The 15667-nt window shown below is 38.8% G+C and overlaps 1 protein-coding gene across 2 annotated transcripts in view; it reads left to right on the top strand.

Moving 5' to 3' along the window:
* Nucleotides 1-15667, top strand: part of USP3 (ubiquitin specific peptidase 3) — an 86572-nt gene that overhangs the window by 26376 nt on the left and 44529 nt on the right. The window contains exons 2-3 of one of the 2 annotated variants that reach the window (XM_084887275.1): nucleotides 5926-5986; nucleotides 8678-8809. In XM_084887275.1, coding sequence (XP_084743401.1) covers nucleotides 5926-5986; nucleotides 8678-8809 — 193 coding nt within the window. Of the gene's footprint in view, nucleotides 1-5925; nucleotides 5987-7313; nucleotides 7428-8677; nucleotides 8810-15667 lie in introns of those variants that run through there. The other variant, XM_084887276.1, reaches the window with a different exon arrangement.

Below are 15667 nucleotides of genomic sequence, written 5' to 3'. Positions count from 1 at the left end.
ATGGCACAAAATGCAGCCCACAGCCCAGCCCAGTCCAGAAACAGTGGTAGTGGGCGTTGGGTAATGATGTCACATAGCAACGCCCAGCTTCCTCTTCCTAGTGATAGGCCATTTAACAATAAATGGCATGGCAGATCTGGTGCCCACAAAGCAACATTTCGCTTCCCCCAAGTGGGACACAAGCCCCACCACCATTCTAGAGCAACACCCACCAAATCACCGCCAATCCTGCCAAGATCCCATGGCACAAAATGCAGCTCACAGCCCAACCCAGCCCAGAAATGGTTACTGTAGGTCAGGGGTCCTCAAACTTTTTAAAGTGGGGGCCAGATCACGGTCCCTCAGAGAGCTGGAGGGCCGGACTATATGAACTACTAATTCCTACTGTAACACCTTGGCTGCGCTCACTGCCCAAAAAACCTGGCGGGCAGGATCAGACTCCCCTGGGGGCTGCATGTGGCCCGCGGGCTGTAGTTTGAAGACCCCTGCTGTAGGTACTGAGTAATGACATCACATAGAATGCCCAGCTTCCTCTCCCTAGCAATTAGCCTCCTTGGAGTTTCTTCAGCACAGGAACACCAATTGCTTTATAGCCAGGTGGAAACATTTTACACTTTAACCAAATGTCTGTGAAGCATTTTCCAGTGCTTCATCTCATTTGATCTTCACAGAAGTCATGAAGTAGGTAGATAGGAGACTTGGTGGAATCCTGTTTTCTTTTCATTAGCCAGAAAATGGAGATTTAGAAAGCTTAGAAACTTGATTTGAATGAAAAAAACTGGTGGACCTTGAAAATGACTTCAGGTATTCTCATTGTGCAGAATGTAGTCAATCACTGCTGCAGTTAAGTATTTTTTCCTTTGTTCTTCCTGCATGATCTACAATAATAATCTGCTTTGTGTTGATATTTACTGCTGTGTTGCTGACAATTAACCTGAAAGAGAATTTGGGGTGCTTCACTGAGCTGGAAAAAGGTTAACTAAATCAGAAAGTGGGTCTAATTAAGTAAGTTTATTATATACCTATAAAAGGCTAAGTTGACTCTTGCATGCGCAATACATATAAAGCTCTCACTGGCACCACTCACACACGTTTTGATCTGCCGTTGTAAATCATGAATTTGACACTTCGATTATAGAGAAAGAGCAAATAGCGATATTAAAATATTTCTTCCAATTAATTTTCTTACAATGTGCACAAATTCGTGCACCGGACCATTAGTCTATATAAATATATATAAAAGGCTAAGCAACCAGCTTAACATAACATTAACCCTTTCAAAGTGGCCAGTAGGTATGATGCACACTGACCACGAGGGGGCAGTGGTGCTTTTCCCAGTGGTGCACCCTGGGACCAGAGAGGAGGGAGTCCAATTCCTTGCTGGGCCCCGAAATTCTACCTTTGACCATGGGTTATGTTGTTGTTTGGGCACTGTCAGCCCCGAATCTGGTTTACTGCTGAGCTGCTGTCACAGCATCGGTGGTTGTCAGGTGATGCACCCCAGAACCAGAGAGGAGGGAGCCCAAATCCTCATGGGGTTGCACGATTCCACCTTTGGCCATGGATTATGTTGTTGCTGGGGCACAGTTGGTCCTGAATCTGATTTACTGCACACTTGCATTTGAGTTCCAAACCCTGTATGACAGCAACTTTGCAGAGTGCTCTCTCACACTCTAGGATCCCTCTGGGGATGTAGGAGAGCCGGTTTTGGCTGATCCCGAGGGCCAGGCTGAGGGACCCCACCTGCCAGAGGGATCCCGCTTACTCCACAGATGACCTTCGAGCCATGGTGTGCCCCAGGTGTGGCTGCCTGGGGAGGGACTGCTGTAGGTTGGCTTCAGGGCATGTCTGGCTTGTCTCGCCCAGTCCTGCCCTGCCAGCCACCTTCTAATTAATTTCCTTTCAATGTGCATGAATCCATGCAGTGGGCCACTAGTTAGATTATAAAATTTTATGTACTGTGTGTATATTTACAACTATGGGGGGGGGGGGGGAGAGAAACACTTGGTAGGAAACATATCAAAGTAATAGTGATTTAGCTATAGATTTCTTTCATTTAAAATAATAAAGAAATATCTCATTATTAAAAAGAACTCTAGGTAGTTAAAATATTGGGCCCATAGTTACTATTATAACAATTATAATTACATGAGGATAATATTAAACTTCAATAGTTATTTTTTCCCAAATTGAGTTATAGGGTTTCTTACTATTCACTAAGAGGAAAAAAAAATGGCTGTTTTCTAATTTATTTTTATTTTATTAAAACATTTTTATTGATTTCAGAAAGGAAGGAAGAGGGAGAGATTCAGATATCAGTGATGAGAGAGAATCATTCATTGGCTGCCTCCTGCACACCCCCTACTGGGATTGAGCCTGCAACCCAGGCATGTGCCCTTAACTGGAAAAGAACCTGGGACTCTTCATTCCATAGGCCGACACTATCCATTGAGCCAAACCAGGTAGGGCTATTTTCCTTCTTAAAAATATCATTTTAGGACTTTCTTTTCAACTATAAATACATCATCTTCTTGTTGACATAAATCCCAGTACCATAGGAGTGTACAAATAAAAAGCCAACAGTCTCCCTCCAAAAACAGTTTTCTCATGTACTTGCCTAAAGTAATTGTTAGCAGTTTGGCAGGTATCCTTCTTAGCCTTTCTGTCATGTAGCTTACAAAAACATAACAAAATTGGACCCAACTGAGTAAAAAACTCAGGTACCTTTAGGATGCACTGGCAAATAATGTAAAATAAAGATTTTCTCATTGCGTCTTTGGCTAACTGGAAAGGGATTTTACATTCAAAGCCTTCATATTCAAGAGTAGGTTAGAGCTCTGGCCCATGTGTGGTTCAATTGGTTGAGCATCATCCAGTGCACCAGGAGGTTGCTGGTTCAATTCCCAATCAAGAACACATGCCAGGGTTGTGGCTTGATCCCTGTTGGGGTGCATGCAGGAGACAGCCATTGATGTGCTCTCACAAAGATGCTTCTCTCTCTCTTTTGTCTCTCTCTTTAAATATCAATATAAAACTAATACAAAAATAGAGCCCTGTTGGTCAGAATATCACTGTGTTCTTTTATTATTCTTTGTCCACTCTACTCTTCCCAAACAAATATAGAATGACCATATGTCATAGATTTATTTAACTCACTATTAGGGAAACAGCAGGATGGTAAAGCTGATTCCAAAAGCATTTGAGGAATTGAGTGTATGTTGACACTAAAGAAAGAACATTTAAATAAATTGCTCCATTAGGTACAAAATTGGTTCATGTCCTACAGGGTAGTAAAACCTTTGGATTCCGTTGGACAGAAATTATCTCTACTGAAAAAAAATTTACAAATTTACCTTAACCTAATAGAATTTGGTTCCTAATCTATAGAACCAGATCAGACAATCTATAATAATAAAAGCATAATATGCTAAATAGACCGGATGGCCGAATGACCTTCCAGACAACTTTCCAGATGCAGCTCCAAGCCCCTTGCATGAATTTCATGCATTCAGCCTCTAGTGGTACTATAATAAAATATCTTTAGGAGGACCTATTAAAAATGTTTCATTACATATTTGAAGGGTTTATAGTTCTTGATTCACCTTATTCTCCGTTTTGAATAAGTTTTCTTTTCTCTCGCTCGCTCTCTCTCTCTCTCTCTCTCTCTCTCTCTCTCTCTCTCTCTCTCTCTCTCTTTCTCCTCACCTAAGGAGGAGGAGAGACAGAGAAATATCGATGTGAGAGAGACACATAGATTGGTTGCAGGATTGAGCCTGCAACCAAGGTACTTGCCCTTGACCGGAATCAAACCAGGGACCCTTCAGTCCTCTGGCCAATGCTCCATCCACTGAACCAAACCAGCTAGGTCTGGTTAATTTTTCTTAACTGTGAGAAAGACCTGTTGTGTTGAATAAGGCAAGAGCAGTAAGGTAGGGTCCAGGTTTTGGAAGAGCTTGCTATTTTAAACTAAGAAATTTAAACTTTCTTTCAACAAATGTTTATTACTATTTTTAAAATTCTTATTGTTGAAAGTTTTGCATGTCTCCTTTTTCTTCCATTGACCTCTCCTAGCCTGCTCCCACCTCCCTATTGTCTGTGTCCATTGGTTATGCATATATGCATGCATACAAGTCTTTTGGTTGATCAACAAATGTTTATTGAACACATGTTATATGCCAGACAATGGATTTACTATAATCCTGTGTGTGTGGCTGTGCTGTGCTGCTCCTCGCATCCTCCTAGGAGGCTAACTAGTGGTTCTCAAGGGGTGTATTATTAGGCAGTTGTCTGCGAAGCTGCTTTTCTCAAAATACACGTTCTTTCTGCCTCAGAAGAACATGTGTTTTGAAAAATCTTCCCAGGTGATGTTTATATCCCTTCCCTTTTGAAAATCATTGTTATATTTATTGGGCTTTTTGGAAAAAAAGTTGAATAAACAACAAGTAAAATTGCAATTAATATTTTAAAAATATTCATAACCCTGTTAGCCTTCCCCACTCCATAATACTTAAAGTAAAATAATTAATGTTCTGATTACACTCTCAGTAAGAATTATATGCAGTTGTCATATTTAGAGTTATATCTTATGTAACTGAGACATTGATTTGGGAAGAATTGGGTTTAGTGCTCCTAATTGTATCCTTAAGTTATGTCTTTACTAAATAAACTGAAAATTGTCATTTATAATAGTACTAGTGGCCTGGTGCATGAAATTCATGCACATTAAATGGGGATTAATTAAAGGAAGTATTTTAATATTGGTATTTGCCTTTTTTTTTTTTTTTTTTTTTTTTTTAATAAAAGAAGTGTCAGAGATGAAAGAAACTAAGTAAAATGTATATGAAAATCTTCTGTCAGAGTTTGGGGGAAACCACGGGATCCAGAGTCAAGTCCCCACCCACCCAAGTGCACCTAAAAATTGCACAAGACCCAGATCCGGCTGGCCTCTCCCCCATTGGGTGAGATCCAGACCCGGCCAGTCCCACCCTTGTCAAGCCCCACCGGGCAGGAGGTGCAGGCAGCCTCAGGTCCCCTGGCCCGGCACTGGGGCGGGTGGCGAGGCCTGAAGTCACTGCCAACCCCCGCCAGGTGGGGGGTGCAGCCTGGCACTGGGGTGGGAGGAGCAGCCTGAGGTTCTATGGCCGAGAACCAGGGCAGGACCACTTTGAAGTGTGGGGGCATGGCCTCAGGTCCCCCTGCCTGGCACCAGGGGAGGGTGCAGCCTGAGGTCCCGCCAAGCCCTGCTGGGCAGGGGGTGCAGCCTCAGGTCCCCTGGCCTGGTGCCAAGGTGGGGGGCATGACCTGAGGTCGCCCAGTCTGGCACCAGGGCGGGGTCGTGGCCTGAGGTCCCCCATCAAGCCCCATGGAGGTTGCGGGGATGCAGCCTCAGGTCCCGGCTGATTGCTCCTTAAGGCTTGTTATGGAAACCCTGCCTCCGCTGTGGGCACAGCCATCTTTGGGGGGAGTGATGGTCAATTTGCATATTCCCTCTTTATTATGTAGGATGTGATCTACATGGCAAAGACATGTGATTAAATATTAGACTTAAAATGCTTTTAATGAAAGATAAATTTAAAATTTTAAATATGCTACGAGAAAATAGACTTACCAATTTTGTCAGATACTGGTAAAAGGAATAAGTAATAAAAGAAAAAAGTAAATATATATTTAACTAGTAATTAAACTATTTGAGTCAACAATTAAAATGAGCAGCTGCTGAGTATGTGCATTTACATTCTTCTCAATAGAACTAATTAGGCTGTCTCTTTGTGTCAGTGCTCTCACAGGGCAGGGATCTGTGAGCTCAGTACACCTACGCTGACTTGGAATTCACAACTGAATCATAGGGTATGACATTACAGATTAGGGGAGAAATTGAAAATTAACATGTACAATTGGTATATTGTGTATTTTTCTTTTTATTAGTGTGCCGATCCAACAAAAGCCCCTGGGTCTGTTTGACTTGTTCAAGTGTCCACTGTGGAAGGTAGGTGACATTCTTATTGCTTGGCTTCCCTACTTGCATTTTTCAGTTTGCCTTTAAGCTTCATGTTAATGGTTTATTGATTTGGGTTTATTTATCACCATTGCTTAATCATAATGTGTAATTCTCTGTAGAGTTTATCTGTCCCCATAGAATCAGTTGGGTTCTTTCCCCCTCAGTGGTACAACTAAGGAAAATCTAGGGGAGAAACCCTGTATATTGATACTTAGAATTCATTTGATGATCAAGATAACCTAAACCTAGTAATATTTGATTGAAAAGATGATATATGGGAACTTTGAAATCTCTATATAAAAGCCTAATATGTAAATTGTCCCCTGGGAGTTCAACTGGGAGACCGATCGCTTGCTATGACATATTTGACCATCAGGGTGCAGAACAGAAAGAAGGAAGGCCCAGGCCAGCAATTGGCAGCAATGGAAGGGAGGCTCCAGCTGGCAGCCAAAAGGCCCTGATCCACCCTGATCGCTGGCCAGGCCTAGGGTCCCTACCCTTGCACTAATTTCGTGCACCGATCCTCTAGTATTTAAATAAAAGTTTACCTCATGGTTGTTTTTAAACCTTTTATTAGGGTGACCAGTTTCAGCAATCATCAGCACATGGCCCAGCTTGTTTCACCTATTACCTACCCCATCTCCACCTAATTTACTGATTTTTGATTTAAATCCCAGGTATTACATCATTCTTCTGAAGAAGAAGGAAAAAAAAAAAGAAAAAGCAACACTAAAATATTTACAGCTAAAGGAATTCCCTTGATAATGTTCTCACTGTGGAGTTCATAGTTAATTTCTAAGATATATCAAATGTTTCATTGTTATATTAAGATACTTTTGTTTTCCAGGGACCTAATTCCCCATCTCTCACCCCATCCTGGTTCAAGCCTGAGTTTCCTCCCAGTTCTTGATTTCAAAATGATGTTACTGAAGTAACTCTTCTTTTGACACAAACTCAAATATCAACCTTTGTGTTCTTTTAGCCTGGCAGCACATTTATATCTATTGTTCTTGTAGCTTAAAAAAATCCACTTTGAATTTGCTTCAAAGTTAAAAGTTTAGCAGCAGGGGATGGGAAATTATACTAAGTCACACAGACTGAAATCTATATCATATTTATTAGGACTGCTTCCCCATTGTTATTTTTAAAACCCTCATTGCATGAAGAGAGCATCTTTATTCAGTTAACTTTTGATTTTTTACATTTTGAGCCCTGAAATTTAATATTTTTTTCCATGTACACTTAAGAGTACCTTTGGAAAATGTTAACTGCATATTTCTTAATTTTGGCTGTTGTGGTTTTGAAATCTCTAGGATTTGGGGAACCTGAAAATACTTTGTACAGATAACACTTTTTTAAAACAGAAGAAATGTACAAGCACTTAAATTCTGCACTTGAAGAGACAGATTCCTCTCCTAGATTTTGAGAGGTGAGAATTAATAATGCAATAAAATTTATATAGTTCTGTTCTCCAGTTGTCTCATAGTGCTCTACAACCTAAATCTTGAAGGTCATATGCCAACAAAAAGACCAGACAAACTAAAAAATTGGAGATACTAGTGTTATTAATAGCAAGCAGTAAACAATTCTTTAAGCAGGTTTTGAGAAAATAAATTGAAAATTTCCTAGACTATGCAGGTAGTCTGTTTCCATTTGCATGGAATCTTAAATTTAAACATTTTATATAGTTTTAGAGGAATATGATTAAGTAGATTAAACAAATGAGAGTAGTCTGCATTTGGATTTTCATTTTACATAACTGATTGGTTAATTCCCTTTTATTATGTGTTGATTGACACAGATTCTGATTTTAGTAATTTTAGACCACTTATCTGTAGGGAAGTCTAAAATTGAATATTTTTTCAACTAGAAAACATAGTTTATCAGCATATTTGAGTTATATATTTATTGGTCTTCATAATACCATCCCATTTAAGTTATCTGAAAACTTTTTGTGCTCATTGTTAGAAATGTGTGACATATATTGACATTTTCCTTTTTAGACCAAATTGCCTAGTTAAAATCTAAAACTAGTTGAGGGAAATACTTATTTTTATATTAGCCATTTTTTTTATATAAAACTGTTAACATTTGATTGATGTATTTACATATTAGCCAAAACATTGCCAATCTTAATATTGGCAGTAATACACTTACTACTTTATTACTGACATTTACACTAATCATTTAAACATACTATATAATTGGCTAAGTGTCTGGTCAACCAGTCAGCTATTCAACCCATCAAAATGTAATATGCCAATGATATGCCAAGGCCACTCAGCCTCTCGCTATCACATGCACTGACCACAAGGGAGCAGACGCTCTGACCAGTAGGTTAACTTGCTGCTGGGGTCCAGCCCATCGGGACTGAATAAGATAGGCTAGACATGCCCTGGCTGGCCAACCTCCTGAGTCCCTCCCCAATCTCAATCATGCACCAGTGGGTGCATCTTTGTATATATGCTGTAAATCACAAGTTGATTGTCATATTTGATTGCAGAAAAAGGAGCATTTTTTAAGTATTCAATTTAATAAATAAATGATTGAATGCTCTTATAAGGAAGAATTCTTTCTTACTCTAGTTTGTTTACCATCTAATTTTATCATCATCTCCTACTACTTTAACTTCCAAAGCAATATTTAGATTAAAATAATTTTTCATTTGGTTTTTGTAAGGTATGTGAATGGCCATGCAAAGAAGCATTATGAAGATGCACAAGTACCCTTAACCAATCATAAGAAATCAGAAAAACAAGATAAAGCTCAGCACACAGTGTGTATGGATTGTAGTAGCTACAGTACATACTGGTAAGTATTAATATTTTCCTGGAAGTGATATTTCTTCCTATGAGTGTGCAAGTGTTTTTTCATTTCCTCGCTCCCCTTCCTCACCAATCTCTAAGCCAGTTGCTACTGCTAACACCTCCTTTTAGTTCTTTTAAGATTCACTCATGGGCCTGGAGCCATCAGGAATGCCTATCCTATTCACTTAGCTTTTACTTTGCATTGTTCCTTTCAACTTCCTGGCCCCCTCTTCTTACCCACCTTATGTTCCTTGTCTATCCCAATAATCTTTAGGAAAATGAAGAATATCTATTTCTTTGTTGTTCATTACAATTCCTTTTTTTTTTTTAATTGAAGAATATGGTACAAATCCATGTTTCTATGGTGCAAGTTAATATTTTGTTACATAATCCCTAAAAATTTAATTTCTTTGTATAAAAAACTACTGTGACAACGTCCCCTCTTCCAGAATAGCTCCATTCTCCTACTTCTATGCAGATGATTGTCAGAAATTTTATGTGTAGCTATTTTTTTTTTAAATATCAAATTCTTTAGAAGGAGATTTTCATATAAATGACAATAAAGTTAAGTATCTCTTTTTAGAACTACTTAGATCTAGGTTATTTAGATTACAGTGATGTTTAACAATCCATATCCTTAGAAAGTCAATGTATTTTACAATTTTAACTTTGGTGTGAAGCAAATTTATTTCCTTGACTAGAAAATTATGATGAACAGTTGTTTTAATCAGTTTACTTAATTCAAAAGGCTTTTGACACTGAAAGGCTTTTGTTTGGTAGTGGGAAAGGCCAGTTAAAGGTTTTCTTTGAAAGTTTTTTTCCCCATAGTATAATTTACAAAGTAGGGAATAAATTTAAAATGCATTCATTAAATAATTGCTCATCCAGAATACTTCAAAGCCCCACTGCCTAATGGTACTATCAAAAGTACAGCTGAAAACAAACTCGAGAATAGCAGTGAATTACATGGCTTGTATGTTCTCAGGTGAGATCTGAGGAGGGTAGTAATGAAGGGGGAAAAAGGAGAAACTCATGAAAACTATTTGCAAATATTCTCCCTACTTCCCTTTCTTCTATTTCTTCCTTTCTTGATTTTATTGGAAGAAGAATGGGAATTGCTGAATGTTGCCTATAGTGGGGATATTCATAATGATGATACTGTTGACCAGAGGAAAGTTCTACCTGAACAAGACAAGGGAATAATAATGGAAGGTATCATGGGTGAGAGGATGGGGAGCATTCCATCATCTGTCCCCTTATCATGCAATGAAAGTTTCAGAAGGGGAAACCAGTATGATTTGTGAGAATATCTGGAATTATTTAAGCAATTAGGCTATAAACCAAGCTGCTCTTTTGGGGGCAGATCTGGGAATATGACTTTAAAAACTGATGTCTCATCCTGGTTGGTGTGACTCAGTTGATTGGAGCATTGTCCCATACACAGGGTTGGATTCCCCATCAGGGCACATACTTAGATTGCAGGTTTGATCCCATGGTCGGACTGGTCAGGGTGGAAGGTTTTTGTGTGTATGTGTTTTTCCTATATAGCCCTTGATTGTCATATGAAGTGGTAGTAGGCAGGGTGGAAATTTAAACTCCAAATACGTTCAATTTACATTTTCTACTGAAGTTGTGTGCTAATCCTTTCTACATCATCTTTAGTTGATAGTTGTATTGTAGAAAGGTGTCCATCAAAAGGAGAAAAAAAAGATCAGTTGGCTTCCTAAGTCTTAAATTTTGACAAGCTTAACATTATTAAATTGTGATTGTTGAATATAACATTTTAAAGTTCAGTCATTCAGATCACTAATATATCAGTGATCCTTTGTATGGAAGATGTCCAGCCATGGGAGAAAGAGAAGCTAGAGGCAGATGAACATTTCAGTAAAGATGAAAATCTTCCTAAGCTTTTCATAGTGTTCAGTTTATTGTTATTTGCTCTTGTAAAACTTTCTACGAAAGTTAAGTATTAGCCAAGCTGTTGAAGGTGTTTTCTTTATTTTCCCCTCCCTTTTTCTCAGGAAACTTACATACTAGAATTACGTAGCTACCTAATTGATAGAAGTATCCATTTCGGAAGGGTTGTAAAACAGCAGAAAATAAGATCATTCTTGAGATATCTATCTCACATTCATTATTGTTGGTCATGTCTACCTACATGTACCAGATATTAAAACATTCATTCATCTTGATTTTTAATTAGCAACGTGATTAACTGCTTATGGAAAAGTTTCCAAATACAGTTAAATCTCTGTGTGCGGTGGGCTTTCTTGCTGTTGATAAGATTATAAGGAAATAGTAATCTGAGGAAATTTTAAGAATGATCTTAGAATATCTTAATGAAATGGAATTACAATCATAGATCTTTTTAAAAATATAGGTTATATACTTTACTGTCTTTATATATTGCAATTTGGAGGAATACCTTTATTAAATAAATTTGAATTGAATTTGTTTTATATTGGGATAATGTCCTAAAAGTACCTGTCGTTTTATGACTGAATTGTAGTTAAGTGGCAGTTCTTAAACCTTGGGGAATATATACCATACAGAGACTTCTTGGCTAGTTGCCAGTCTTTTGTGTGAAGTGATACAGAGCTGCATGTGTGCGACACCCAGAGCTTCTGAAATTCAGGAAGGGAGCTGCAGCTGGGCGCATTACCATTTCATTTGTGGGTTTTAGAACAAAATGCCAGGGATTCATCCTGTATTATGATTGCACTGAAGGCCTAAAAGGATTCTGTGATAGCTGTACATTAATGAAGCTGGAGTTTAAATGAACATTTTCCCCACACCTCACTATGATTAGGAAACAAACAAAATTTCTTTTTTCTGTATGGGGTATGTGTATATGTATTATTTCCCGGGGCATTTTGGTAATTCCATTCCTGTTTGTAAGTTTTCATTGTACATAAATTTCTTGTGGTTAGACAGAATGATTTGGTTTAGAGGTAAAATATTGATATATTAGGTGTAACCTATTTGATTATTAATTATTATGCTTGTAGTCAAAATATTTTGACTATAGCTAATGGTAAAACTTCTTTTCCATCTGCTCTATGCTCTAAAGAAGTGAAACATGCTCTGAGGAATACAATTTCTCTATCCTTTCCTTTCCAAGAGTCCCTGCCCTGTCCTATCTTTACATACCCTTTATGACATTGTCACTGAACTGACCCCATTCCCGCCTTCCAGCTCCAACTGTAACTGGATGTAATTTCTCCTAAACTCATAGAGCTTGGGATACTTGTAATTTCCTACTATGTGTTAGATATTTGAAAATGTCGTTGGGGACTGCAGGAACCATATGCCAAACTTTGTATCTTCCACAGTACTCAGTGTCTGGTACACAAAAGGCAGTATATATTGGAAAGATTGAATTTTGTTATTATCTCCCCAGAATGGGCAGGTTTATACCAAATCTGTAATACTGTGCCCTCAGATCATCTTGGGCCACAGAACGCTATTCCTGAAGAAGACCTAAATAAATCGGGCATATGTGAGCCATTTCATTTACCTCTCAAGAGGGAGACCCTTGCAGAGCAGCTCCCTTCATTTCTGATATAAAATAGGGCGTCTGGAAGGGGTACATATTAACCAAATAGAACAACAAAAAATGGGTCACTATTTGAAAAGATTGAAAGAAACACCAAAAGGAAAATTTTGATTTGACACAAACCCACCGCTTTGATAGATCATGTTAACTGAGCTAGAGGTAAGTGAAGCTTTCAGTAGCAGTGAGCATCTTACCAAGATTTTCACACAAGGGCTCATGTTTACTTCTATTATTTAAGTAATATTTTCTTTCTTCCTACCCCCAACCTCTCTCCTTTAGTCAATACAAATGGAACTGTATGTGGTGTGAATTATTTTATCAAACAGGAGCAGATTAAAATTAGAACTTTAGGCCGATTCCCTGCTCCCCTGGACACTTTTAGGTTGGTCTTGGCCCGTTGGAAGACCAGGAAGTTGATAAATCGCGAGGCCAGCCGCTGGAAGACGGCGGCTCGGGTGGGACAGTCGCCAGGGATGGCGGAGCGTGAGGATGAAGCGGGCGTCGGGACTGCTCTCCTGGACGCTGAGCAGGGTCCTGTGGCTCTCGGGCCTCTTTGAGCGGGGAGCTGACCGGCAGCCCCGGATCATGGAAGAGAAAGCGCTAGAGGTTTATGATTTGATTCAAAGTATCCAGGACCCAGAGAAGCCCAATACTTTGGAAGAACCAGAAGTGGTAACAGAAAGTTGTGTGGAGGTTTAGAAAGTAAATGGACTATTTGGTTATTATCAGGTTCACGTCAACAGTACCTCATTGCTCTTTGGCACCTTCCTGGGCCGTCCTGAAGAGTAAAACTTCAGCGGTGTTTACCATTTAAACATAAGGTCCCTTTAGGCGATGGCGCCTTCTCTGGGTCAGACTACCGGCGGCGACCGCAGGAGCATGGCGGACACGGACCTGGACCTGTTTATGGAATGTGAGGAGGGGGAGCTGGAGCCATGGCAGAAAATCAGTGATGTCATTGAGGATTCTGAAGTTGAAGATTATAATTCAGTGGATGAAACTACTACAGTTTCTGAGAGCCAGGAGCCAGTCTCAGCTCCAGTGCCCATCGCTCTCTATGCTTCTGTTGTTAAGCACGGCAGCGGGGCACAGAACAGCGACAGTGCAAAGAGGACTCTTGTCAGACTAATTGTCGAGGACAATCCCCAAATAAAGCGTCGTCGTCGATATAATATGCCTGATGACCAAGAATTGCCACCATATGTTTCTCCATCCGAAAGAAGGCGAATTCGTCTACAGAATATGACTGAAGAACAGCGATTGGCACTACGTACCTCTGCAGCCGAAAGAAAGCGACATCGTCAACAGAATATGACTGAAGAACAGCGATTGGCACACGTGAAAGAAGACAGTGGTGTCGACAGAATGTGTCTGAAAAACAACGTTTGGTACAATGTACCTCAAGCTGAAAGAAACCAGTCATCGACAAGTACTACCAATACTGGTAGAAACTGCCTTCATAGCGAAAATGAGGTAAATGAGGATGCAGTTAGCGAACAGAGTTGTGGTGGAACGTAACACATGTGGTGTTACATGTCAATTTTGCCTATCCCTGAGTTTCTCTGATGAAATACGTTGCCTTCTCTCGAGTTCAAAGAGCGTGTGACGTTAAAGTTGTAAATACTTCATCACAAGGGAAATTAGTCAAGCACTCGGAAAGCGTTTTTAGTCTTAATGTGCTATACTGGGAGATATTAGAATAAGTTTAATCAATGTATCAATCATTGTTTTTAACGATTTTTTTATGTCATGTTTTTGTTTTTATATCATCTTTTTGTTTTTATATCATCTTTTTTCATATGTCTTTGTTGTTATATCATGTTATTGTTTATTGAATTTATATATTATTTTCATGTACATTTTACTAATTTTCTTTTATCTCTGACACTTATAAAGAGTGAATAGCGATATTAAAATATTCTAATTAATTTCCTTTCAATGTGCATGAATCCGTGAACCTGGCCGCTAGTATTGAAATATTTATAGGTGAAATGATATGATCTAGACTTGTTTCAGAATAATATGGGCACTAGTAAGTGAGTGGAAGGTATAGATGAAACATGATTGGCTAATTATTGAAACTCAGTGATGGTAATGGGATTCATTATAGTGTTGTATATATAAACATATATATATATGTTTTAACTTTTCCATAACCAAACATTTAAATTGAAAATATATATAGTCAGTAAGTTGCCAGTATAGTTATCATAGATAAAACTTGTTGGAATTTTTTATCTGTCAACCTCTGTAATCACTACTCTGCTGGCTTAGTAACTATCAGGGTCTAGTCCACTACTGGGCTCTCTGTTTCTCGGAGACTGTGGGACAAACCACTGTTGGCCCATTAATAGCCACCTATATACCCATTCCTCTGGTTTTGCTTTATAGCTAACTGCAGTGACTATTTGCCAAGTTGAACATACAGTTCAGAGGAGTTCATCTTACTCAGTGATTTGAGGTAAAAAAGTTGAGGCAATATCTGCTTTTATCTTTGATTTAGGTATATTGGCTCTCCCCCAAACTTTCTGTCTGGTTTTAGCATATTTGTAAGTTAGAAATTACAGCATTGAGAATTTTTTTTAGCCAAATGTAGTATATGAAGGACTTAAAAACATTTACAAAATTGCTTTTCTCACAAATGAAAAAGAATGTAAAATATTTCAATAACAATTAGCCAAGTTTATTAGAATGTGTTTATTAATATTTATTCCTGAATGAATCATTACTTTATTAAGTCATCATTTTTACTTAATGCTGTTGACCAGGTCTTTTCTTTATCAAGTTTGATGACATAAAGAGAAAGAAGGCAGCCTACCAACTCTGTGTTTCCATATCTAAGACCATGGTTGTTTAGAAAGTCTTTTGCATTTCTGAGATTTGACTCACTAGGAAGAGATGCCATTCTTTTTCTTTTTCTTTTTTATAATATTTTTTTTTCTTTTTTTTTTATAATATATTTTTATTGATTTCAGAGATGAGGGAAAGAGAAAGGGAGGGAGGGAGAGATGCATTGATGATGGGAGAGAGTCATTCATTGTTTGGCTGCCTCCTGTGTACCCCACATTGGGGGTTGGGCCCCCAACCTGGGCATGTGCCCTGATCAAGGAATTGAACATGACCTCTTGGTTCATAGGTCGATGCTCAACCCCTGAGCCACATTGGCTGGTTGAGATGCTATTCCTTAAAGTCTCTACTTGCTGAGTTAATGCTTATCGATGAATATTCCTCTTATAAAAAAATTAGGTGGTGGGGCGGACTAGAAGGGGTCAGTGGGGGAAAGGAGGAATATATGTTAATACTTTC

Source organism: Pipistrellus hanaki, assembly GCF_964339955.1.
Source record: "Pipistrellus hanaki genome assembly, chromosome: 1".
Classification (NCBI taxonomy): Eukaryota; Metazoa; Chordata; class Mammalia; order Chiroptera; family Vespertilionidae; genus Pipistrellus; species Pipistrellus hanaki.
This window is presented reverse-complemented; position numbering and strand designations above follow the sequence as displayed.